We start from the raw sequence: 21,847 nt of genomic DNA, 5'->3' as shown, positions 1-21,847 counted from the left end.
CGGGGGTCCTGCTGGCGAGCGGCCTGGAATGCGCGTTCGGCCCCGCAGCCCCCCAGGAAAGCAGGACAGAGAGCTCCACTTTGTACAAAACTTTATTATCCGAGGGTCGCAAACAGCTCCGGTCCGGGCAGAAACTATACACACAAACGCACGCGGGCTGGCGGAGCGGCCCCACACAGACGGCGAACGACGGGCGGGCAGGGCTATGGGGGGCGCTATGGGGTGCTCCGGGCAAGACGCCCCTAGGCATAGAGGTCCTCGCGGTCGGCCGAGTAGACCTCTCCTTCCTGGAGGAGGGCGAAGTTGAGGAAGTGGGACGGGCGGTGGACCTCGTGGTAGAACTCCTTGGGGTTGGCCAGCTGCAGCTCGTACTTCATGTTCGGGTCGTGGCGCACGCCTGGAACACGACACAAGCGGGTCACCGCGGCCGCCCCCCAAAGCGGCACCGGGCTCCCAGCGTGCTTCGGGAAAGCCCACAGTGCCTGACCCCACCTGATCCGGGGGGAGAATCCGGACGGGTGCCTGGATTGTCCGAATCTAGGAAAGTCACTGCAAACCGCCCCGAGACCTCCTCTGCCCAGCCTCACCCCCAAACCCACCTTCTCAGCCGTGAAGCGGCTGCTTCCTGCCCCACGGGAAGTGTGGGTCACGAAGGCAGGACCAAAGGAGGCCAGCACAGGCCAGCTTTCCGGGCCCCTTCCTCACCCCTCCCATCCCGGGACAACGTGTCGGGAACACAGCACCTCAGCGCCACGAGCGCCGGACCGGAGGAAAAATAGGGGGCCGGGTCAGACTGCCAAGCAGACCCAGCAGGATCAATGGGACTTAAAGGGGACCGCTGGAAGCGTGACTAGATTGGCTCTGTCTGGATGCAGAGGCAGGCGGACCAAGATGAGAGGAGGGGGCTTGCCTGGGCCGGGTGAGGAGCCCCCCCCCCACGGCTCACCCCCACTCACCCATGAAGTTGTAGTTCCAGGAGCTCTGGGCTGGCACCATGAAGAAGCCCAGGAAGCGGTCCGAGAGCAGCATCTGCACCCTCTCGTAGTGGGAGGGCAGGTAGCCCTTGGGGTTGTTGCCCTTGTCCGTGTTCTGCCGGCCCCACTCGTAGCCGCTGGGGGTCAGCTTGTAGGCCGTCAAGGTGCAGGAGCCCGGGGTGAAACTGCTCGGTGGAAAGGGACTGGGCTGAGGCTCGGTGAGGGAGGCGCGGGTCCCCAGGCATGAGGCCACCCTCTCGCGCCCTGGCCTGGCCTGGCCTGGCCTGGCCTGGCCTGGCCTGGCCTGGCCTGGCCTGGCGGCTCAGAGCTCGGCGCCCGCGGGACTGCCAGGCCCCGCTCCCGCTCCAGCGCACTGACCTGCAGGTGATGATGATGGTCTTCTCCCCGTCCCAGGAGGGGTTCTCGGCCATGACTTTGGCGTGGGTGGTGACGTCCTGCGGGGAGAGCTGGGGAGACTCGTTCGGCTGGGTGTGGATCCACCCCAGGGGCTCCATCTCCTACAGGAGGGGTCAAAAAGCAGAGTCGGTGGTGGGCGGCTCTTCCGAAGGGCCTCGAGGGCGCCACCAAGCCCAGGGTGGCGGCGGCGGCGGCAGCGACTGAGCAGTGTGTGGCCAAGAGGGGAGTGACGTCCCCCGCAAAGGGGGCAGCGAGAGCGGAGTCTGGGGGCTGCGTGGTCCTTCCGCGAAAGAGCGGCCCGATTCCTCTGCCCAGAACAAAGGGACACCTGCCCCGCCCCAAACGCCATGCTCAGGGTGCCCCCAAGACCAACCTTGAGGTACTCGTGCTGCGGCAGCTGCCCAGGGAGGTGAACGGTCTGGTGGGTGCCCCACTGCGGCACCATCACGATGCACCGGATCTCCTTCACCTGCGGGTTGTCCGGGGGGCTCACTCCGTACAGGTAACCGGCAATCTGGGGTGGAGAGGAAACCCAGGCACGTGTGGGCATGAGGACCCCCCCAACAAAGAGCTTTACACCAAGTCTGAAATGAGGGGGCCTTTGGGGCGCATCCGGGAAATCCCGCGCAATTGGAGAAGGCCAAGGAGTGAGCAAGACTGACCAAAGGGCTCGGCCGAACGCAGCGTCCCCAAAAGCCCAAAGGGTGGGAGGGGCAGGACAGAGGCACAAAAAGTATCGGAGACCTTTTCGATCCTCAGTTGCTACCAAGAACACGTTTGCTTGGGAATGGTGCCAATTTCTGGCAAGGCTGCGGCCACGCCGTAATGACCGTTTCCGCAGTGCGGGCTTGTGGTCCTTGTTCTGCCCACTTTGGGGGTCGACTGTGTGCTCTCCCCCAGTTGGTCTCCCCAGGAATAATCGCCCCGCAACGGGAACGCTGGCGGCCCGTGCTTGGGGCAGCGGCGGCAGGTGAGCCGAGGGGGTCGGCGGGGAGCGGGGCGGGGGCGAGGCGCCGGTGCCCGTGGGGAGCCAAAGCTTGCCCCGTCCCTCTGGGGCAGGGGGGCACCTGGGCGCGCAGGTCCGAGATGCAGATGAACTTCTTCAGCACGTTCTTGGGGAGGATGTAGGTGTAGCCGGTCTCCTTGATGTCGTCGGACGAGACGTAGATGTGGTTCGTCCGCAGGTGGAGGTTGGCGGCGGAGATGGCCCTGTGGGGGGGAGGGGCAGCAGGGGGTCAGGGGGCGGGGCTCCGAGCGGCCGGGGCCGCCCCCTGGGCCACGCGGGCCGAGGCTCACCTGACCCGCCACTCCGTCTTTGAGGAGAAGGTCTGCGTCTCGTAGTTGCTGGTGGTGGAGGTGATGATCTCGTCACCGTGCTTGTTCACCGTCCGCGTCTGGGTGGCCGTCAGCTGCGACTGCTCCTTGGTCTGCTTCTCGATCTCGGCGATCTGCTGCCGCTGCTGCGAGGGGGCCGAGATCTCCATGCCCAGGATGATGTCGCGGATCTCGGACTGCGTCAGGGAAGCCACGTTCACGCTGGCGGGGGAGAGGGAGACGGGAAGGCGTGCGGCCGGGAGCGGCATCGCCCAGGCAGGCACGAGGACCCCCCGCCCCCCGTCCCGCCCCGGCCACTCACTTGTTCTTCTTGCCGTAGTCGGCCAGGATGAGGTCCTTCAGCTGCACCTCCACCTTGATCCACTCCTCGTCCGTCAGGGTGGGCCAGATGTGGTGCGGCTCCGTGATGGTGGTCTTGTCCGGCTTCAGGATGACCTTGGCCCGGTCGTTGTTCACATGCAGGGCCCGGAGGATGAGGATGAGGCGGGAGAAGGCCTGCAAGTCGCGGGAGGGCACTGAGCACGCCACCAAGACGCCCCGCTTCGGGGGACCCGTGGGCCGCTGCCCAGAGGGACTGTGTCTGCCGGGGCGCTGCACCGGCAGAACCTCCGCCACGTCCCCCCAGCCTCACCGTGTAGGAGGAGATCGTCTTCAGCCAGTCGTCGTACAAGTTGAAGAGTACCATCTGGGGCTCGGTGGCCTTCAGGATGAGGTCCCCAAACTTCTCCACCTTCAGGCAGGCCTGGAAGGGCAGCTGCAGCTCGGAGCCTTTGATCACAATGTTGGGGAAATCCAGCAAGTGCACCTGCGGGGGAGGCCGGCGGCTCAGGAATGGCGGAGGCCTCAGGGCGCCCGGCTCCCCTGCTGGCCCAGCAGCCCAGAGGAGGCGCCCGCGCAGGGCCTGCCACCCGCCACCCCTCGCTGGGGAACGGCCACCCGGCCCTGCCCACCTCCAGGGGGTCCAGCATGCCCTTCCGCGTGACGATGATCTGCTTCGGCTGCTCCTCCACAGGCAGCGACCGGATCAAGGCTGCCACCTCCTCGGCCGTCTTCCACTTGGCCAGCTGCGGGGGAGAGCAGGGGGCCCCAGTGAGCCGGCCGGCTGGCTGGCTGGCTGGCTGGCTGGCCGGCCGGCCACTCAAGCGCCCACTCCTGGCCCCAGCCCCTTACCTGCCCCAGGCGCTTCTGCCCTGCCCACACCGAGGTGTGGATGATCTTCAGGAAGAGCTGCCCAGTCCGGGGGTTGAAGATGAAGATGGCCCCATTGATGGGCTTGGTGGTCAAGTTCCCTTCGAAGGTCTAGGAGAGAAATCGGCGGCCTGAGCAGCACTTCCACCCCGCCGGCCAAGGGCGCTTGGGATGGAGGGGGCGGAGCGAGCCCGCCGAAGCCCCGCCCACGCCACGCCACGCCAGGCCAGGCCCTCACCTTGTGGATGGTGACCCTGTACACGTTGGTGTCGTCCACGAACCAGATGATCTGGTTGGAGAACAGCTCCCCGTAGTTCTGCGAGGACAGGTAGGGCTCGGTGGGCTCCGAGGAGTAGAGCTGTAGCCCCTTGCGGATCCGCTCGCGCAGCACGTACAGGGCCGGGTTCGCCTTCATGATCTTGGCCATGGCCTGCTGGATCAGGGGCTTGCTCCCAGGGAACCAGTTCCCGTAGGCGCTGGGCGGGGGGGCACAGAAACGTCTCAGAGCCCGGGGAGGCAAGCCAGCCCCGGCACCCAATAGCTGGACCCCACCCCACACTTCGTTATGGCTTCATTAATTTCTCTCCTCTCCCTGCTAAAGGCCCTGCACAGCTGTGAAAGCGACACACCTCAACACAATACAAGCATAGTGGCAGAAACATTAACAACCGCCAGTGTCGATTATTAAATCTCTCTCAGTCAAGGGGTGCGTCCCTCCGTGCCGTCACCAGGCCTGCAGCTCTTGCGGGGGGGGGGGGGCACTGTCCATAATTGGGAGGCAATGTATGTGAAAGCTCCACATCGGACGGGAGGCCCCACCTGCCGCACAGGCCCTGCTCAGAGGGGGGTGTTGGCACCAGTCCGCCTCCGGAAGCCGGGGAAGGGGGGGCAGGCCCCCGCCCCACCCCGGCCATGTGTCCTCGGCGCTCACCTGTGCAGGTTGTAGGCCAGGTCGATGGCGATGAGGACGCCGGTGGGCGAGGGGTAGATGCTCATGTTGTCCGTCGTGTAGTCCAGGAACTTGGCCCGGGCGTAGCGCTCGATGTCGTGCGAGTCGTAGTCGCCCCAGCGCAGCTGGATGTCGATCCAGTACTTCTGGGTGGTGGTGCTGTCCATCACGTCCCTGCGCAGGAGGGAGCGGTTGGTGGGGGCGGAGGCAGCCCCCCCCCACCTCACCGGGCCCCGGCTGAGTGAGACTTACTTGGAGTCGGCCAGCAGCGAGGGCCGGGAGACGTTCCACTTGTACGAGGCAAACAGAAGGATGTCCGCGCAGGAGGAGTTCATCTTGTACGACTTCCGGGGGTGGATCGTCTCCTTCTGCACCGTCTCAATCTCCAGAGCGTCCAGCTCCTGGTCGAACACCTGCAGGGAGAAGGAGCCTCTGGCACGGCACGGCACGGCTGGGGGAGAGCCGGGCTGCCAGCAGCGCCCCCCACCGCGGGCACGGCAGTGCTGGATGGGCCCGCCGGCCAGAGGCAGGCCCAAGGCCTGGGGCAGCTGGCCATGCTCCTGCCCTGCCCGCACGTACCTGGCACAAGTCCATGACGATGCTCTCGTGGATCTTCTGCCACAGGTGGGCCCGGAAGATCTGGATGAGCGAGATCTTCAGGGTGGGGATCTTGCCGTGCATGAAGATGCCTGTCAGGTCCAGCTGCACCTGGAAGCCCACGTACACCTGGGCAGGGAGGGCGGAGGGAGGAATGAGCGCGTGCCGGAGGCCCCCCGGCACCGGGAACCCCCAAGGGGAAGGAGAGCAGCCATGGAGCAAGGGCGCCGAGACGCCCCGGGCGAGGGGGAGCCGGCCGGGGCTCCGCACTCACGTTGGCCCTGTTGATGGTGGGGGACCACCAGAGGGTGAACCGCCGGTTGGGGATCTGGTTGAGGCCGGAGCGCTGGGCGTTGGTCAGCTTCTTCCACTTCATGGATTCCTCAAAGCCGCTGGCCTTTTCCCTGCGTCAAAGGGGCACGTCCGGGTCAGGGCTGGCGCTGCCGGCCGGCCGGCTGGCCAGTCACCCCCCACCCCCGTCTCTGCCAGGCAGGAGCCACAGGCCACGGGGTCCGTACCAAAAGAGCCCCTCCCAGGTGGGGAAGTAGGTGCCCTTGAAGAGCGTGTGCTCCAGGATGCCCTCCACGCCACCGAGCGCCTGGATCATGTCCGTGCGGTAGTTGTTCAGGTTCCAGAGCTTCCCGTCGTGCCGCTGGTGCGTCCACCAGAAGGGGTTCTGCTTCAGGACCTGGGAAGGAGGAGAGGGAAGTGGGCTGCAGCCCTGCTGGGCGGGGAGGGGCCCCGCAGATCCCCCGAGGGGGCCAGGGAGGCCTCGTGGCCTGCGCAGCCGCCAGTCCAGCCGGGGACGCGCAGGCGCCTACCTGATACTGCTTGAAGTCCGTCCTGACCCGCCAGCCCTTGTCGTAGGCCAGGGTGTGCCGGTCCTTCTGGAAGAGGGTGTTGATGCGGGGGATGCCCCGGTCCCAGGAGTCCTCCAGGTCCTCCAGGGTCAGGCGCCTGGGCGGGGAAGGGCAGAGGCTTGGCTAGCAGCTGGGCAGGGCTGCCGGGAGGGCGACTCTGCCGCCAGCCCGAGACGTGGGGTCCTGCCAGGCCCGGCTCCCCGCCCCCCGAGACACACCTGTTCTGCGCGATCGCCTCCTGCCTCTTCAGCGCGTACTCGGCCCACACGCGCTGCGAGTCGATGAACTCGCTCTCCCAGGGCTGGATGTAGCGGTACAAGTTGGGGATCAGCTGGTCCTCCTCGTGGCTCATCCCCGAGCGGAAGTGGGTGATGCCCACGTCGGTCTGCTTGGACCACCTGTGGGGGGGGAGAGGAGGAGGAGGCGGGTCAGGGGAGGGGAAGCGACGGGAGGGCTGTGACCCCCCGGCCCGCGGGCGGCGCCTCACCTGAGGTCGGACTGGGGGATGAGGACGTGGCCCATGGAGAGCATGCCCAGCCCCCCGAGCTCCTTGGGGGTGTAGAAGACCACCGGCGGGAAGCGGCTGGGCATCTTGGAGTTCAGGCCGATCTTGATGCGGGTCTGGATCTTGTTCTCGCACTTGACCAGCAGGTCCAGCAGCTCCTGCGTGTTCACCACAGCCTCGCGGAAGTAGGTCATCAGCCCGATCAGGGCCGTGTTCCACTTGTTCACGATCTGCGGGTGGGAGAGGGAGAGCAGGACGTGGCAGCCATGCTGCTCGGCGGTGGCCCGGCCCCTCTGAGGGGACCCAGGGGCCCGCTCCGGCCCCTGGTCTGGCTTACCTTGGTGAAGGTGGTGGAGCCCGAGGCCATCAGGATCTGCCGGACCCGGTTGTGGAAGCGCTGCATGGACTCGTCGTCCACCCGCAGGAAGCACTGGGCCGTGCGCTCCTTGGTCACCTGCGTGGGGAGGGCGGAGAGATCAGCCCCGCGCTCCGGGCAGCCGGTTTTGGCCCCTTCCGGAGCATGACCCGCGGGTGGGCCTCGGGGGGCGGTCTGGCCCAGACCAGCACGTTCTGACACTCTCGGGGTGCCCGGCCCCCGGGTGCGCTGGGGCTTTCACGGGGCGGGACGCGCCCCCACCTCGTTCTGCAGGTTCCACACGCCGTCCTTGTGGGTGAACTCCTCGTAGCTCGTGCGGCACTTGGGCAGGATGCGGCACTCGAAGCCGCACATGTTGAAGAGCAGGTTGGGGTTGTCCTTGCTGTACACCGACACGAAGCTGTTCTCCCACTGCACGGTGGTGACCGAGCGGGGCAGGCGGTTCTTGATGTCCCAGAAGACGGCGCGGCCGCTGCCGGGGGGAGAGGGAGGCCCGTCCGTCAGTCCGCCGCCCTGGCCCCCCACCAGCCCAGCCCCGTGCCCCGTGCCCCCTCCTCCGGCACTCACAGGTTTACGTCGTGCTTCATGAGCCGCATCCGGGCGTCGCGTGGCCAGCACTTCTTGTTGTTGTAGCCCACGATGTTCTCGTTGTTGGGGTCGGGGTGCTCGGTGAGGTAGCGCTGGATCAGGTCCCTCGCTTCATCGGCCGTGAACCTGCAGCCGTTGAGGAGGGAGCAAAGGGCATTTCTGGGACCACCAGAGCGCCATCCCAAGCGGGACCAGGCAGCCGTCAGGGCTGGGCCTCGCAGCCATTTCAGGGGGCATGACCAGCGAAAACGGGAGGCAACTGGGGGACCCTGGGAGGGGAAACACTCTATGGGAAATGCCTTAGTGGTGGGGCACCCCCGAGAAGCCGCGGGACCCTCGAACCGCCCCCAACGCGATGGGAGTCCCCAGTGCGGCCTCTGGGTGGCTCCCGGCCCCCAGCGCTCCGCACCTGAAGAAGATGTGGATGCGGTCGATGTAGCGGCAGAAGAGCCGGATGGGGTGGGCCACCTCGGTGGCAATGTCCTGGAAGCTGAGGAAGTCGTTCGGCATCTGCGGGGGGCCGGCCATCTCGCTGGCGCGGTGCAGGCCCAGGACCAGCAGGTCCATCACCAGGCCGTAGTACTGGACAATGAAGGAGGCGAACTGCAGCCCACGGATGATCCCGTAGGAGTTGGTGTGGTTCATGTCCTGCAGCGGGCGAAGGGGAGGCGCGTCAGCGGGGGGCCGCGGCCACTGGGCCTGCCGGCGCACCCCACAGGAGGGCTCGGCCGGGGGGTACCTTGTAGTTGATGACCACGTTGTTCTTGGCCGTCATGTAGTCCGCAATGTTGTGGTCGACGATGAGGCGCAGCAGCCGGTTGAGCAGCGTCAGGTCAATCTTCTCGTACATCTTCTCGAAGCGCGACTCCAGCATGACATTGCACTCCCCCTCGCTGGTCTCCCACACGTCCTGCAGGTTGTTGATGCCTGCGGGTGACCCCGGAGGGGGCAGGCGCTCAGGGCGGGCCTGGAGACCGAGGAACGGCCGGCGCATCCCATCTTCCGCCCCGCCTTCCTTCACCCCCCACGAGAACAGAGGCCGTGGCCCCTCACGGAGCCATCCTGGGTTCCTCTGGGCCAGCAGTGCCCGAACAGGCTGGCAGCATTAGCTCTCAGGCCCCAGGCGCCCCTCCCAGCCCGCTGGGGACTCAGCTGGGGCCTTCTCCGTGGGCTGGGGGCAGGCTGCCCAGCTCAGCCGCCGAGTCCGAAGGCATGGCTGCTCCCACAATTAGGGCCCCCCACCAAGAACCTGGAAGCCCCCAACTCACCCTGGCACCACTTGTACACCAGCAGGGGAGGGGGCTCCGTGTCGGCCGGCTTAATCCAGGGCGGGAAGAGCCGCCGCTTGTCTGCCTCGTACCACAGGTACTGGTCCAGGTAGGCGTCTGTGATCTTCTCCAGCGGCTCCACGTCGTACACGGGCACCAGGTGGCTGTAGAGGTCCATGAACTCAATGCCCACCTGGCCAGGGGAGAAGGCAGAGCCGGCTCACCTGGCTGTCCGCGGAGGGCAAGGGCGCCTGCCGCAGGAGCGCCCCAGGCCCCTCGGGGCCCCAACTCACCTCCTTGAAGGCCCGCTGGGTGAGCAGGTGTCGCTTGATGCGGGACAAGGCCTCGTGCGGGTTGTCGTAGGCCTGCTCGATCAGGCCCAGCTCCTCCCGCTGGGACTGGTTCAGGCGGGACTTCACGCTGCGAGGAAACACAGACGGGCGAGCTGCGGTGGGGCAGCTCTGCGAGCCCCGAAGGGGGAGGCGCGCCAAGCCGCCCGGGAGAGCTGCACGCGGCACCCCCGCCCCCCGACGGAGCCCTCCCCCTGGGCTACCTGTAGGCCTCCTTCAGCCTCTCCAGGGCCAAGATCAGCAGCTTGGTGTCGTGCTTGTAGGAGAGCGGCGGGAACGGGATGGGCGAGAAACGCCGGCTCTCCAGCCAGTGCACGGTGGTGGTGTAGACCGCCACGGCCTCCTCAGCGGTGATGTACGGGCCGTCCTGCGGGCGAGACACGAGCGAGAGCATGGCGTGTGCCTGCCAGAGCCGCTCGGGGCCCATGCGCCACCCCGGGCCGGCCCCACCACCGCACCTTCAGGTAGTTGTGCTGCCGCTCCTGCTCGGCCTTCAGGTACAGGCGGGTCAGGCGGCCCAGGTTCTTCTTGCAGACCGTCTTGTCCACCGTGGCGCCCCGGCGGATGCGCTCCCGGTTGTAGTGGGCCGTGTTGGTCCACCAGTCGGCCTTCGCCTTCACGTACCGCAGGATCATGTTCTCGATGGGTGTCGGCAGCCCCGGCACCTGGCGGCAGGAAGCGGAGGGAGAGGCTGCCGGTGAGCATCCCGCCAGCCAGCGCCAGCGCAGCCAGGGGCCGGGCGGGCCGGGTCGGGGCACTTGCCTTCCAGGGGATGTTGGCCTTCCAGCAGCGCCAGGCCTCGCTCAGGTGCTGCAGGATGGTCCGCGCCTTGTTCTGCTTGATGCCCTCGGGCATCATGTCCAGAATGTCGTGCATCACGGCGGCCCGCAGCTCCAGGTCGAAGTGAGACTCCACCCGCTGCTTGGTGACCGTCTTGGCCACACCCTTGGAATGGCGACCTGGGCAGGCAGGACGGAGGGAGGGAGGGAGGGAGGGGAGAAATTGTGCTAGGCGCTCTCTGTGGGGCAAGAGGTCGGCTCCCAAAGTGCCACAGGCTCGTCTGGCAATTCAGGCAGGCTCCAAAGGCTCCCTCCTCTCCGAGCAGCGCCTGGTGCCTGCCTGCACGAGGGGCTTGTCTATGGGAGCGAGTTCCCCAGGGATGTGGGCCTGCAAGGCACTGCTGGGCCAGACCGACGCTGGCCAGGGCCAGCCGAGCAGGGCCTTTCCGGGGGCAGAGCCAGGACTGCAGCCCACCCTCGCCAGGGAGACCCACGGGGACTCTGGGGGTCCCGGCATCTTTCAGGAATTCTTTCTTTAGAACAACGCAGAAAAACAATCCATTGGTTTTGACTATGTTCATTTAGAATGCCTATTTTAGCAGTTTAGCCCTAATCGCGCTATTGTCTTTTTGCAATCCTACCGACTCATTTATTGCATTTCCACACCACCCGACATGTTCAGTTGTCTCTGGTCACTGATGCTATTGCCACCCCGCAACAAACCACCTCAAACAAGCAATCATATATTTGCAGAAGCTACACAAGAGAAGCTGGAATGCAACGGAGCAGCCACAGAACTCCGAGGCAGCCCACCCAGCAGGAAGCTCCCCACACCCACTGCCCTCGCCAGCTGCCCCTTCCCACGGCCCAGGAGGGGCGGCTCATCGCAGCCAGCAGGCAGCCGGAGCGCCCCCTCCGCACACGCACCTTCGAACTGCCGGGCCAGGAGGTTGCCCAGCCAGCGCTCCAGCAGCGGCGTGATGCCCCGCATGAAGAACAGCCACACACGCCAGCCCGGTGCCCAGAAGCCACAGCCGGGGCCCTTGCCCACCGGCCCCTGGGGAGAGAAAGAGCGGGTCAGCCGCCGGCGCCCCCCTTGGCCCCCCGCCCCGGCGGCTCGCTGCACACACCGTGTTGAAGCGGTAGTAGATGAGGTGCTTCAGGTCTTTGCACATCCGGATCTGCCTCATCAGCTTGTACTTGTACCGGTACATCCCGGTGAGCTGCCCCACGTGGGCGAAGATGTACTGAAGTCCGTCCGACAGCTGGGAGAGGGAGAGACGAGGGGGGCCAGAGGGTCAGGGATGCGGCACGGCCCTGCTGAGCAAGGCCCCGCCACGTCTCCCCAGAGGCACGCACCTGGAAGGCATCCACGTTCCCCAGCCGGTACTGGACGTGGCTGTCCACCACCAGCTTGGTCAGGCGCAGCACCTCCCGGCACAAGTGGAACGCGTTGCCGAAGCGCGACTTCTTCCTTTCCTGCGAGGAGGGAGCAGAGGAGGGGACGATGGGCAGGAGGCAAGTGGGGCGGGGACAGCCAGGCGGGCAGCCAGGCTCCCCAAAGCAGGGGGCACCCCTCCCTCCCTTCCTTCCAGCCCGGTGCTCCGCCGACGGGCAGCAGCGGGGCGGGGGCAGTCCGCCCACCACCCAGGCACCAACACCCTGGGGTTGGCAGGGCCCCTCCGAGGGAGGGGGCGCAGGCACCTTTGTGGTGAGGGTCTTGACGGGCTTCAGGTTGAAGTTGTAGTCCAGGTGCAGGTAATTGAGGTTCTTGCGGTGTATGAGCAGGTTCAGCATGTTGTAGCCCTGCCGGCACACCTGCAGGCCCACCTCCACCCAGTCCAGCTTGGTGGACTGGAAGAACTTGGTGGCCTTGAAGGAGCGGAAGAGGTACCTGGGGCGACGGCGGGAGGCAAGGCAGCCACGGGTGAGCCCGGGGGAGTGGAAGCTGCTGCCTGGCAGGACTCTCTCCGTCCCGCTTGGCCCTACTGGCTGCTCCCCTGCAGGTTCCCGGACAGTGGGCGGCCTCCCTGCCCCAACCCCACCGCCTGCTTTCTGACCCTTTTAAGCTGCAGACCCAGGACCTGAAGGGGGGCATTCTGCGTGCCGCACAGGGGCTCCCTCCCACTAAGCCCTGGGCCCGCCGAAGGGGTCTCACCTCTTCTTCTGGGCCTTGGGGGGCCTGTGCTTGAGAGCGTTTAAGACGTAGTACTTGAGCAGCTTCTGGTAGGAGACCCGCACCTTGACCGGCTGCCCGGCGGGGCAGTGCTCTCTGTACCTGGGAGCCGAGGGACAGCAGCGGCACTCGTGAGGGCAGGCGGCACTCAGAAGGGGGTGCCGGCGGCACTCAGAAGAGGGTGCCGGTGCTCGGTGCGAAGCAGCGTGGCTGTCAGAGATCCCGCGGATGTCCCAACACCCATCCCAGCGCAGGGGCCCTTCCACCACCGTGAGGAGCAGAAACGAGCCAAGAAGGGTGCAGGCCAACTCCAGCAGGGCTCCGCCGGCTCTGCACTCCATCCCGCCCCCAGCCTCCCACCCTCCACCACAGCCGGTTACCAGTTCTTGACGAGGGGGATGTCGAGAGCCCGGCGGGTGCGCCCCGAGCGCAGGTTGAAGGGCCGCGGCGCCCAGAGCAGCGCGATGCCGTTGGCAGTGTTGTCTGTGTACAGCGGCGTGTCCTTGAGGAAGGGCTCCACGAACTCCGGCAGCTCAAACTCCTCGTCGTCATCCGGGAGCGGCTCCTGGCTCTGGAAGGAGCACACATTGCCAGTAAGACCTCCTCAGCCGGGGCGGGGGGGGGGGGGGGGGCAATTTAGAAAGGACAACCCACATGCTCACAAAATCCATCGTCTGCCATTTTTTCTCAGATTTCACGGCCGAGTTGCCTTGGAAGGCCGTAAGCAGCAAAGGACAGAATCAAAGATTCCTAAGAGCAAGCAAGCCTACGCATTCGTGGGCCCTTCAGCAAATGGTCCCACCTTGACAGAGTGCCTGTGCGAAATGGGATTGATGAGCGGATCGAAGTAGAAGGCTGGCAGGTCCGGATCCTCGGTCTTGATGAAGACCACATTCGGGGTGTGATACCTGCAGAGAGGACCAGGCATCAAGCAGCGTTTCCTCTCCCCCGCCCCTCACCTCTATCCCAGTGGCCCTCACTCCCGTTTCTCCCCCCGACCCCCCAGGATCTCACCAGGTGAGGTGGACGTGGTGGGGCAGGTTGTTGTACAGGTAGGGGAAGGCAATCTTGTACTCGGTCCTGATGGGCTGCCGGATGATGATTTTATTGATGTCGTTGAACTCGTTCCAGTCCTCGTCCCTATTTAAACCCGAGGAAGGAAGCGGCAATCAGCCAAGGGGCAGGACGGGGCTCTGCGGACGGCCCAGGTGGGAGCACCCTTGAAGCACCCGCCTCGTGCCTTCTCCCACAGGAGACACGCCACAGCGCAGGGAGGCCACGCAACGTCTGCCCACACGCTGGCTGCGGCACGTGAAGTCAAAGGCAAAGGAAGCGGGGCAGGACTGGCCCTTGGGATGCACTTATTTTCTGGTGCAGAAGGGGGAGGTACCACTGCTTTCATGCAGCCCCTCTCGGACTTCAAAGGCACCCACAGAAGGAGCCCGGGAGCCCTCAGAGAGGCCTGGCTCGCCCCAGCCCTGCCAAGAGCAGCGCCAGCCCCTGCTCATGCCCTGGGGACCACCACACCGCACTCACTGCAAGTTGATGTCTCGGACCAGCGGCTCAAACTTGGGCCCCCCTGGGATGGCCATGTTGAGAGCCTTGGAGGTGAAGAAGGCCTTCAGGTCGAACAGGTAGAAGTAGTTGTCGTCCACGAGGTCTGTGAGCAGCTGGTTGGCCAGGCGGTACAGCGTGGACATCATTGGCAGGGTGAACTGCCAGCGCTGGTAGGTGGAGCCGTTAACATACCTGCAAAGCGGAGGAGGGCACACGGACTGAGAGTCTTGGTGGGCGGCCTCCGCAGGCACCAACAGGCTGCCGCCCACAAGCTCCCTCGCAGCCTGCGAGCCCAAGGGTGGAGGGGGTAGAGTGGCTGCGCTCACTTGCGGTTGTCTTTCAGAGGCTGGTGGTCGTAGAACCAGTCCAGAACAGGGGCATCCTCCTCGGGGTCCAGCTCCAGCTGGATGGCCTCCAAGGGCTCCACATCCAGGATGTTGTCGGCGTAGTCAAGGGGCGGCTCCTCGTCATCGAAGGGTGGGAAGCGCATGCGCTTGAAGTGCCGCCGATCCCTCTTCTCCCGCCGCATCATGATCCACATGGACCTGGAGCCGAGCGCAGCGGGAGTCAGACCCAGGCCCACCCGAGGCCCCTTGGACGGACCACCACAGCAGCTCCAGCATCTGCCAGAGCTCACTTACCCCCACTGGGCGATGTACACCGGCTCAATCACCCACGGGATCTCGTTCACAAAGGAGATGGCCCCAGTGATGTGGTACAGGACAGGCACGTCGCGGATCTGTTCCCACGGCATCGGCATGTTCTCCAGCAGCTTCAAGACCGCGTGCGGCATGTACTTCAGGGCCCTGGAGCAGAGTGGGGACCCTGTAGCAACGGATTCTGCAGGCCTGGCCAGACACCCCAGCAAGGCGCAGCAGCTACAGGGCAGGCAGCGATGCTGGTCAAGTAGCAAAATCAGTGTTGGTCCCGGCAAGCACATGCAGCCCTCGGACATCAAGGGCCACCAGAAAAACGATCAGGGCCTTCTGGCCTCACAAACACCAGGCTGCTTCCCAACACACCACAGGTACCCCCTGCCCCACACTTTCCAGATTACCCAAAACTGCATGCTCTACTTCTCACCCCAAATAGACCCGCTTGTCATGACGGAACTTCCTGTTGGTCATGTCCCCGTGGTCCCGAATTATTTTCCTCACGTGCTCAGGAGGCATGTCCTCCTTCTGGGCATCCACAAAGCCGAATTTCCTCTTCTCGGCATAGCGCTTGGCCTGCAGCTGCTGCCACTTGCGGGCTGAAATGGTACAGAGGGTCACCCATGTAGATCACCTCTCTCACCCCCCCCCCCCGCTAGCTCTCCGGAGCCGGAGCTGCAACAGGGGAAGGACGGCCCAAGGGCCTGCCATTCCCGCCCAGCCACTCCCACCGCACCTTTCTCCTGCAGCTTCTCTTCAGACATATAGTCAGGCAACGGAGCCAAGGGAGCGGGCATCGGAGGGCAGGGCCCGCGGAAGGGAAAGACGGCTGCCATGCTGAGACGTCAAGGCTGCGAATGAAGCGCACGGGCCAAGCCGGGTGAGCCCACGCAAGCGAGGCCTCCCGCTCCTGCGCGGGGCGACTGCGCCGCCACCCCCACCCCGCACAAAGGCGCACGTGCGGATCAGGACCGGGGGGCTGGACCCCTCCGAGGCCGCGCCTAAGCCCCCGCGCGCGCGTCGCGCGAGGCAACCCTGCAGCGGCCCCCGCGTCTGGCCGGCGCCGCCTCCCCTCAGGCGGCCCCGCGCTCCGGCGCGCGATCCTATGGGCAGATGCGAGCACAGCGAAGGCGCCGCTCCTGCTCCGCCGCGGCGGAAACGACGAGGTGGAGACCCAGCGCCGCCCCGCCCGCCCGGCTCACCTCCCGGCTCCCCCCCGGGCGAGGCCGCCCCGCTGCTCGCTCCGCGCCGGCCGAGCTCGCAGCGCCGCCTCGGCAACGCGCAAGTCCGCTAATGGCCGCCGCCGCCGCCGCCGCGCGAACGTCGCAGCCTCGCACGCCAGAAGCGGATGTGGCCGGCAGGGCGGGGACCGCGGCGCCTGAGCCAATCAGCGCCGGCGCCCCGGGAGTGGCGCGGCTCGCAGCGAATAAGCGGTGCCGGAAGTCAGTGCCTCCGGGCCGGAAGTTATTGGTTTCCGCCTCGCTGCGCAGCCTGGGAGGACTTAGCAGCAGCTCGTTGGTTTCGCCAGCGGCGTCTACGGGAGGTGTAGTCCAACACCCGCAGGAGGGCACGCTGGCTAGGGATGATGTGAGCTGTAGTCCCACACCTTGAGGTACGACAGCAGCTGCCACCCAACAAGAGTTCTACTGCCTCTGGTGAATGAGTTATGTAGTCACACCCGAACGCCCCCTGCTCGATGCAGGACTGCAGGTTCAAGCATCCCCGGCGCGGAGCTGCCCCGCTGCCTCTTGAATGCCTCCCGTGTCGGGGAGCCCCCGCCTCCCCGGCTCGTTGGTCCCGTTGCTCTGCTGCTCTAAAAATCAGCGTCCAGCTGCAATCTGGCTTCCTGCCCTTCAGAACCAGAGGACTAGCATCTTGATGTTCTTTCAAAGCCAGGGCCACGCTATGCATGCAGAGGGACCCCTCATCAGTCCCGTTTATCTTCCCTGCACCCAAATTTAACCTGCAGCCCAACAGAGTTCTTGGAGCTCAACTTTTGTGAAGTCTGGTTCAATTCTTTATTAATATATATACATATATTACCACACCGTCGCTTTTGTGTAGAGGTGCGTTTTCTCCGGGGCCTGGCACCCGCTTCACAGGGACCCAGGCATGTCTGTGCAGAAAAGTACGTTGATTGCTGCGTACCACATTCACTTCCGAATTTTGTATGCCCAAGTCATGCAGTGCTACGCTGACCCCGTGAGTTTGGAAGGAGAAGGGGGATACGGCCCCACCTGCGAGATCGCAGAGCCCCCTTCCCATCTCCCCTGCAGAGGCCTTCTTTGCCACAGCACTTCCAAGCAGGGCACTCACTTGGCTTTTTATGTAGTTACTTTGCGTAAGCACAACTTCGTTACAAAAGCAGAGAAATTCTCCACACGTATTTTCCCTTCGTGCTGCTGTGGTGACCTGGCCGGGCCTCGGAGCGGCTTGGATCCTAGTGGATTTAGGGTACTGCCGCTCAGCGTCAGAGCCGTGAGGCTGTGAACTGGAGTTGAACGGCTCAGACTAGTCTGCACAGCCAGCGGGACGGCGGTGGGCAGTGCTGCTGCTTCTGAACACAGCCGGGCACTGCCTAGGTGCAGGAGGTGTCCTTTGCCCCTTGACAGCTCCATGGCCGGGAGGGAGGGGGGAAGGGGGAGAACAGGCCAGCAGCACACAGGGCGGGAGTGGGATCCTGGCTCCCTGCCCCTCCATGACGATCTCCCCAGCCTTCCCACCCAGGACCTAAGGCACCGTCCAGCCATGGCCAGCCCAGAAGAGTGGGAGGCAGCTGGCCTGGGTGCTCCTGCCACTGGGACGCTCCCCTGCCCCCAGCCGTGGCAGCCCGTGCCGCAAGCAGGGCCTCTTTCGTGGGGTGAGGCATCGCACCGGGCCCCAAGCCCTGGGCCTCCCCTCTGCGCCAGCCTCTGCAGGGCCGTCCTCGGCGGCTCTGGGTGTCGTTCCAGCACCCAGAAGGCGCTGCTGGGCTGCCAGGTTCTCTGGAAAGTCGGCCTTGAGGCAGCCACTGCCTTTCCATCGCCAGCCACGGGTGCTCCAGGGCAGCTGCAGCCCAGAAGGAGGGTCATGAGCGCCCCTCCTCTGCCCGGCCTCTCCCCACTCGCCCCACGGAGCCTGCAGCTGCCCCACGGACGAGCCCAGCGCCGCTACGTCTCCTTCTCATGCCAGCTGGATGCGAGCAGGTCGCTGCGGAGCAGCCGGAAGAAAAGGACCACGTTCATGGGGGTCATGATGGCCATGCCCAGCATGCTCAGCGCATAGGACCCGGGCGGGATGCTCTCGCGGTTGAGCAGCAGCCAGCGCATCATCCAGGCCAGCGTCATGATGCGGAACACCACGTAGGTGCCCAGGTTCAGGAGGCTGGTGAGGCGGTAGGAGGGGGTGTTCGCCAGGCCGGCCATCCGCAGGATCGTTCGCAGGTGCAGGAAAATAGAGTTGATCTCCACCAGCAGCGCCACCATGGCGAAGCCCACGTATCGGTGGACCAGGAATGCAAAGCCGAAGCAGGCGATCACCTGGAGACCGGGGGGGGGGGTTGCTCTTACTGGGCAGCGGGGCCACCAGCCTTCTGCCAGGGCAGCGGCTCAGGCGGGAGGCTCCCTTCTCGTCCTCTGAACCGGAGAGGGCAGGGAGGGAGCCAAGGGGCTCGGAGCCTCACCTGGAGACCTGCCCCTTCTACCTGCCAGCCAGCCCTCCCCCTGGTGGGCTCTTCTCTCTTCCTTCAGCAGGCCCTGTCCCGGATTCGGCCCTGCTCTTGTATAATGAAGGCTTCTGGATGCGGGGAAACGGTTGAATCCACAAGGAGACTGGCTAAGCGGGCGCTCTTAACGGCTCCAGACAAGACTTAGCCGGTATTTAAAGCGATACCTGTTTTCCTATGTTGCTTTCTAAGAGCTGCAAGCAGGGCACAGGCGCTGGACGAGGGGCGCCTCTCCTCCTGGGAGCGGAAGCAGGAGCCGAGGCGGCGGCCACGAAAGGGCCAGGGCCGAGCGGCGACCTGCAGCTTGCGGGCTCCTTGGGGTCCCTGTGGGGAGCAGCACTGGCGCTGAGAAGGCCGAAGGGAGGAGGGCGGCCCACCGAGCCCTTCTCCCTTAAGGGGGGGCTGGGGGAGGCACTGGGGAGGGGCCGTGGGGCAGCCGGCTCCACAGGCTGTCGGCCAGACAGTAATGGGATTAGCTGGCCCCGGGATTAAACTCTGTCCTGCCTGGATTAATGTCTTATCCCCGTGGCCTTTTGACCCATCCCTGGGAGGGGATGGAGAGCCGGCGTGGCAGGAATGGGGAAGCCCGGACTCCCTGGGGAGGGGCCTGTCTGGGGGGTGGGCTTGGCCATCGCTGGGGCACTGCCCCCAATCCACACTGGGCTGGTAGGGGTAGCCGCCTCTCCACCCTCAGCACTGAGGCAGTGATTTGCACATGGATAGAGGCACCCTTGTTTTCATCGCCACTTTACTGGCTCCTTCTAACGGGGGATCAGCAGCTTCCTGCCACCCATTCTCCCCAGCCGCTGCCCCTGCGTGTGTGCCACGGGTTGCCCCCTCGCGGTCCTGCTGCCCCCACCCACGAGGAGGGAGGCTTGATCTCCTTCAGGCCGCTGCCCCTGGAACGTGGGAGGGGATGAGGCCAGGCAGCCCGCCTGCTCGCGGGCAGGCATCCAGCACCGGGGGCCAGGGTGACCCACCTGGCGTGTGTTGTGTAACTGCCCCCCGGGCAGGCCTTCAGCTGGCCACTGGGGAGGGGGCCGAGCCCAGAGGGGCAGGGCTCGTGCCGGAGGCTGTTCTTGGAGCGCGGCCAAGTGGCTCAGAAGAGGCCTGCATCAGGCCTGCTCTGTGTAAGCCGCAAAGCCCTCTCTGAAAGCAGCCAGAGGAGGAGGCAGCACCTGGACAGGCTTAGCCGCTCGCCGAGGAGGCGCCACCTGCCCGGGCACTGCGCTTGCTTGGCCCCCGCCCCAGAGAGGGGGCTGTGGTGCCCAATGCTCTCAGCTGCCGGGGGCAGAAACTCCTGCGAGCCTTCCCCAAGGGGAGCACAGGGTGGCCAAGCAGCGTCCCGCAAGCGAGGGGCAGGGAGAAGGGATGCCGCACAGCCCCACTCCTGGGGGACTGCTGGCCCGCCGGGTCAGGATTACCCCCAGCAGCAACTGTGGGGCACTGGAGATGTGCACCCCAAAGGCTCCCTTCCACAGCTCCACCGGTGAGGCGTTCAAGGTCAGGCTGGACATGCACCTGGCAAGCACGTCATGAGCGCAGCTGGCTGGAGCCAGGGGTCAGACTAGATGGCCCTGGAGACCCCTTCCAACTCGCTCTGCTTCTGTGTTTCCTCTGCCTTGGGCGGCTGGCGGCGCTTACCACAGAGTGATGGAAGAGCAGTTCCCAGCATTGACGGAGCTTCTGGTGACACACCATGTCCAGGAAGTCCTGCAGGAAGTACCCTGCGGAGGAGCAGAAGAAATGAATGGAGATGCCCCGAGCAGGCCCGCCTCCCCGGCACACGATGGCCAGGCAGACCGCGCGGTCATGGAAGCACAAGCGAAGCCACGGGCACTTCCGTCCTGGTTTCTGGCTTCCAAACCCTCCCCCGTCCTGCGGCCAAGGGCTCGCGGCCTGCTTTCCAATGGGGAAGGAAGGCCCCAAGAGCCGAGGGCAAAACCAGGTGCATAGAAAGAGGGAGCAGGATTTCCCCCGCTGCCTCGGGTGTGCTGGGGCTCCTCTGAGCAGGACTGTCGCCGGGGCCTTTTCTCGTGGGAGCAGCAGTGGAGGGAGCGAGACTGACCCGTGATCCGGCGCCAAGCACCAAGAGAAGGAGCCCCCCCGAGCCCGCCCCACTCCCGTCTGCCTTTGGAGGCGTCTCTGAGGCGGACAAACAGCCCCCTGCACTGCCCCCTACTTCAAAGGAAAGGGCAGTGGCGGGGCCAGAGATGCCCGAGTGCGAATGGGCCGGGGCCGCGTCTCGGGGCCCTTCGTGTCCGTCGCTCTACTGCAAGCGCTGGAAGGGTGTCCCCATCCCCAGCAGAGTCTTTTGGAGAACAACCCACTGGAGGCCAGACTCCAGAACGGCCACCATCCCGGACTGTGCCCTCTTCGGCCCGCATCGTGGAGCCTCACGGCAGCCTGTGGGCCGGTGGGGGCCGCCATGTGCCACCCATTCCCCCTGGGGAGGCACGGGGCTACCATGCCCGGCTGGTGGCGGGCCAGGGAGACAGCCGGGGCTCCCTCCGTTGGCCTGATGGGCCCAGTGGCATCAGGTCTCATCTGAAGGACTTTGCCCCTACCCGGCTCCACGGAGCTTTGAGGAGCGTCCCTGTCTGGGGCCTCAGGCCGAAGGGTGTTGCCACCCATGACAGCCGCTCGCCTGAGTCAGCTCCTTCCGCGGGAGCCACGCAGGCACCCGAAGAGCAGGCGGATGTCCGCTTGGACGGCCCGAGCCCCTGCCCACCGGGTCTTCGGACACACGGGACTTGAATGGGAGTGTGGGAAAGAGGACCGCGCAGCCCCCCTGATCCACCGGCAAAACGAAGCAGCTGCCCCACACATCCCCTGGCTCAGGAGTCCTGGGGGTGGCTCAGCTGCAGCCCCCCCCCCCAGTGGGGAGGTCACCAGGGCCAGGCTGCCCTGCAGCTCCCATCGTGGGGGGGCCCCGCAGGTGGCTCTGCAGGCAGAGGAGCCCCTCCAGGCCTTGGCCCCGTGCCGGCTGCCTGTGCGCGTGCCTCCTGCGGGAGCGGCCGGGTGTGGGAGGCGAGAGGCGGGCACCGCCGGGCAGGAACTGCTGCCGCAGCAGGGTCTGTCTGAAAGGGCGCGATTGTCTGCCTCATCTGCCTCGGCGTCACGCGCCCACAGCCTGACACCGGCCGCTCCCCGACTGGGGCCGAGCGGGACTCCCCTGGGGTCCCGAGTGGGGGCTGCCAGGGGGCCGGGCCCAAGCACCCCTCCAAAGGGGGGGGGAGGAGCCCCCTGGACAGCACCCTGCCCACCCTGGGCTGTGCCACCCAAGCCCCTCCGTCCCCGTGGCCAGAAAGTGGCCCGCAGGCCTGGCCCGCCCCCGCCCCCGCCCCCGCCCCCGCAGGCTCTCCTCCGCAGCGCTCAGCCACCCGGGGTCATCCCCGAAAGCGCCAGCGACGGGTCCTGTGCCTCCGGGCACGTGCAGCGCGCCCCCCTGCCCGGCGCCTGCGCCTCCACTCACCGACCGAGACGCCGAGCAGGCGGTGCGCGGCGAGCGGGTGCGCGTCCAGCAGGTCCTCGGCCATCTGCGGGTGGAGGCAGAACCTGCGGCGAGAGAG

The 21,847-nt window shown here is 65.9% G+C and overlaps 2 protein-coding genes across 4 annotated transcripts in view; both read right to left on the bottom strand.

The window, feature by feature from the left end:
* Positions 1–74: 74 nt before the first annotated feature.
* On the bottom strand, positions 75–15,792 carry PRPF8 (pre-mRNA processing factor 8). The gene is made up of 43 exons (XM_044430567.1): positions 15,775–15,792; positions 15,309–15,423; positions 15,003–15,171; positions 14,561–14,725; positions 14,246–14,464; positions 13,899–14,111; positions 13,377–13,502; positions 13,165–13,270; positions 12,743–12,933; positions 12,345–12,464; positions 11,891–12,080; positions 11,546–11,665; positions 11,317–11,451; positions 11,114–11,243; positions 10,170–10,366; positions 9,866–10,072; positions 9,611–9,774; positions 9,351–9,477; positions 9,058–9,250; positions 8,529–8,716; positions 8,199–8,437; positions 7,769–7,915; positions 7,463–7,673; positions 7,163–7,279; positions 6,808–7,055; positions 6,539–6,718; positions 6,282–6,417; positions 5,979–6,148; positions 5,735–5,864; positions 5,443–5,589; positions 5,116–5,276; positions 4,846–5,037; positions 4,153–4,390; positions 3,897–4,025; positions 3,677–3,790; positions 3,358–3,531; positions 3,028–3,221; positions 2,688–2,927; positions 2,459–2,600; positions 1,765–1,905; positions 1,353–1,492; positions 957–1,159; positions 75–397 (listed from the first exon to the last, which is right to left on the bottom strand). The coding sequence occupies exons 2-43, from the start codon at positions 15,406–15,408 to the stop codon at positions 243–245; spliced, it is 7,008 nt and encodes a 2,335-aa protein (XP_044286502.1). The 5' UTR covers positions 15,409–15,423; positions 15,775–15,792; the 3' UTR covers positions 75–242.
* Positions 15,793–16,566: 774 nt separating this feature from the next.
* TLCD2 (TLC domain containing 2) overlaps positions 16,567–21,847 on the bottom strand; it is a 16,215-nt gene continuing 10,934 nt past the window's right edge. For all 3 annotated transcript variants that reach the window (XM_044430604.1, XM_044430602.1, XM_044430603.1), the window contains 3 exons: positions 21,751–21,833; positions 19,920–20,002; positions 16,567–18,090 (listed from right to left, as the gene is read on the bottom strand). In XM_044430604.1, the coding sequence (XP_044286539.1) occupies positions 17,722–18,090; positions 19,920–20,002; positions 21,751–21,814 (516 nt within the window). In that variant the 5' untranslated portion in view covers positions 21,815–21,833 and the 3' untranslated portion in view covers positions 16,567–17,721. The remainder of the gene's footprint in view (positions 18,091–19,919; positions 20,003–21,750; positions 21,834–21,847) is intronic.

The sequence above is a fragment of the Varanus komodoensis genome, unplaced genomic scaffold, assembly GCF_004798865.1.
Source record: "Varanus komodoensis strain SLA01 unplaced genomic scaffold, ASM479886v1 scaffold20_3, whole genome shotgun sequence".
Classification (NCBI taxonomy): domain Eukaryota; kingdom Metazoa; phylum Chordata; class Lepidosauria; order Squamata; family Varanidae; genus Varanus; species Varanus komodoensis.
Note: the sequence above shows the minus strand (reverse complement) of the source record. Positions and strands in the feature narration are given on the sequence as shown.

What these genes read in the sequence shown, in the direction of transcription:
- PRPF8 (XM_044430567.1), bottom strand. Translation starts at nt 15,408, where the DNA reads ATGGCAGCCGTCTTTCCCTTCCGCGGGCCCTGCCCTCCGATGCCCGCT. An exon ending in GACAAGCGGGTCTATTTGGG is followed by an intron (nt 14,726 to 15,002) that starts GTGAGAAGTAGA and finishes ACTCTGCTCCAG; the next exon opens with GGCCCTGAAGTACATGCCGC. An exon ending in AGGCCAACATCCCCTGGAAG is followed by an intron (nt 10,073 to 10,169) that starts GCAAGTGCCCCG and finishes TCCTGCCGCCAG; the next exon opens with GTGCCGGGGCTGCCGACACC.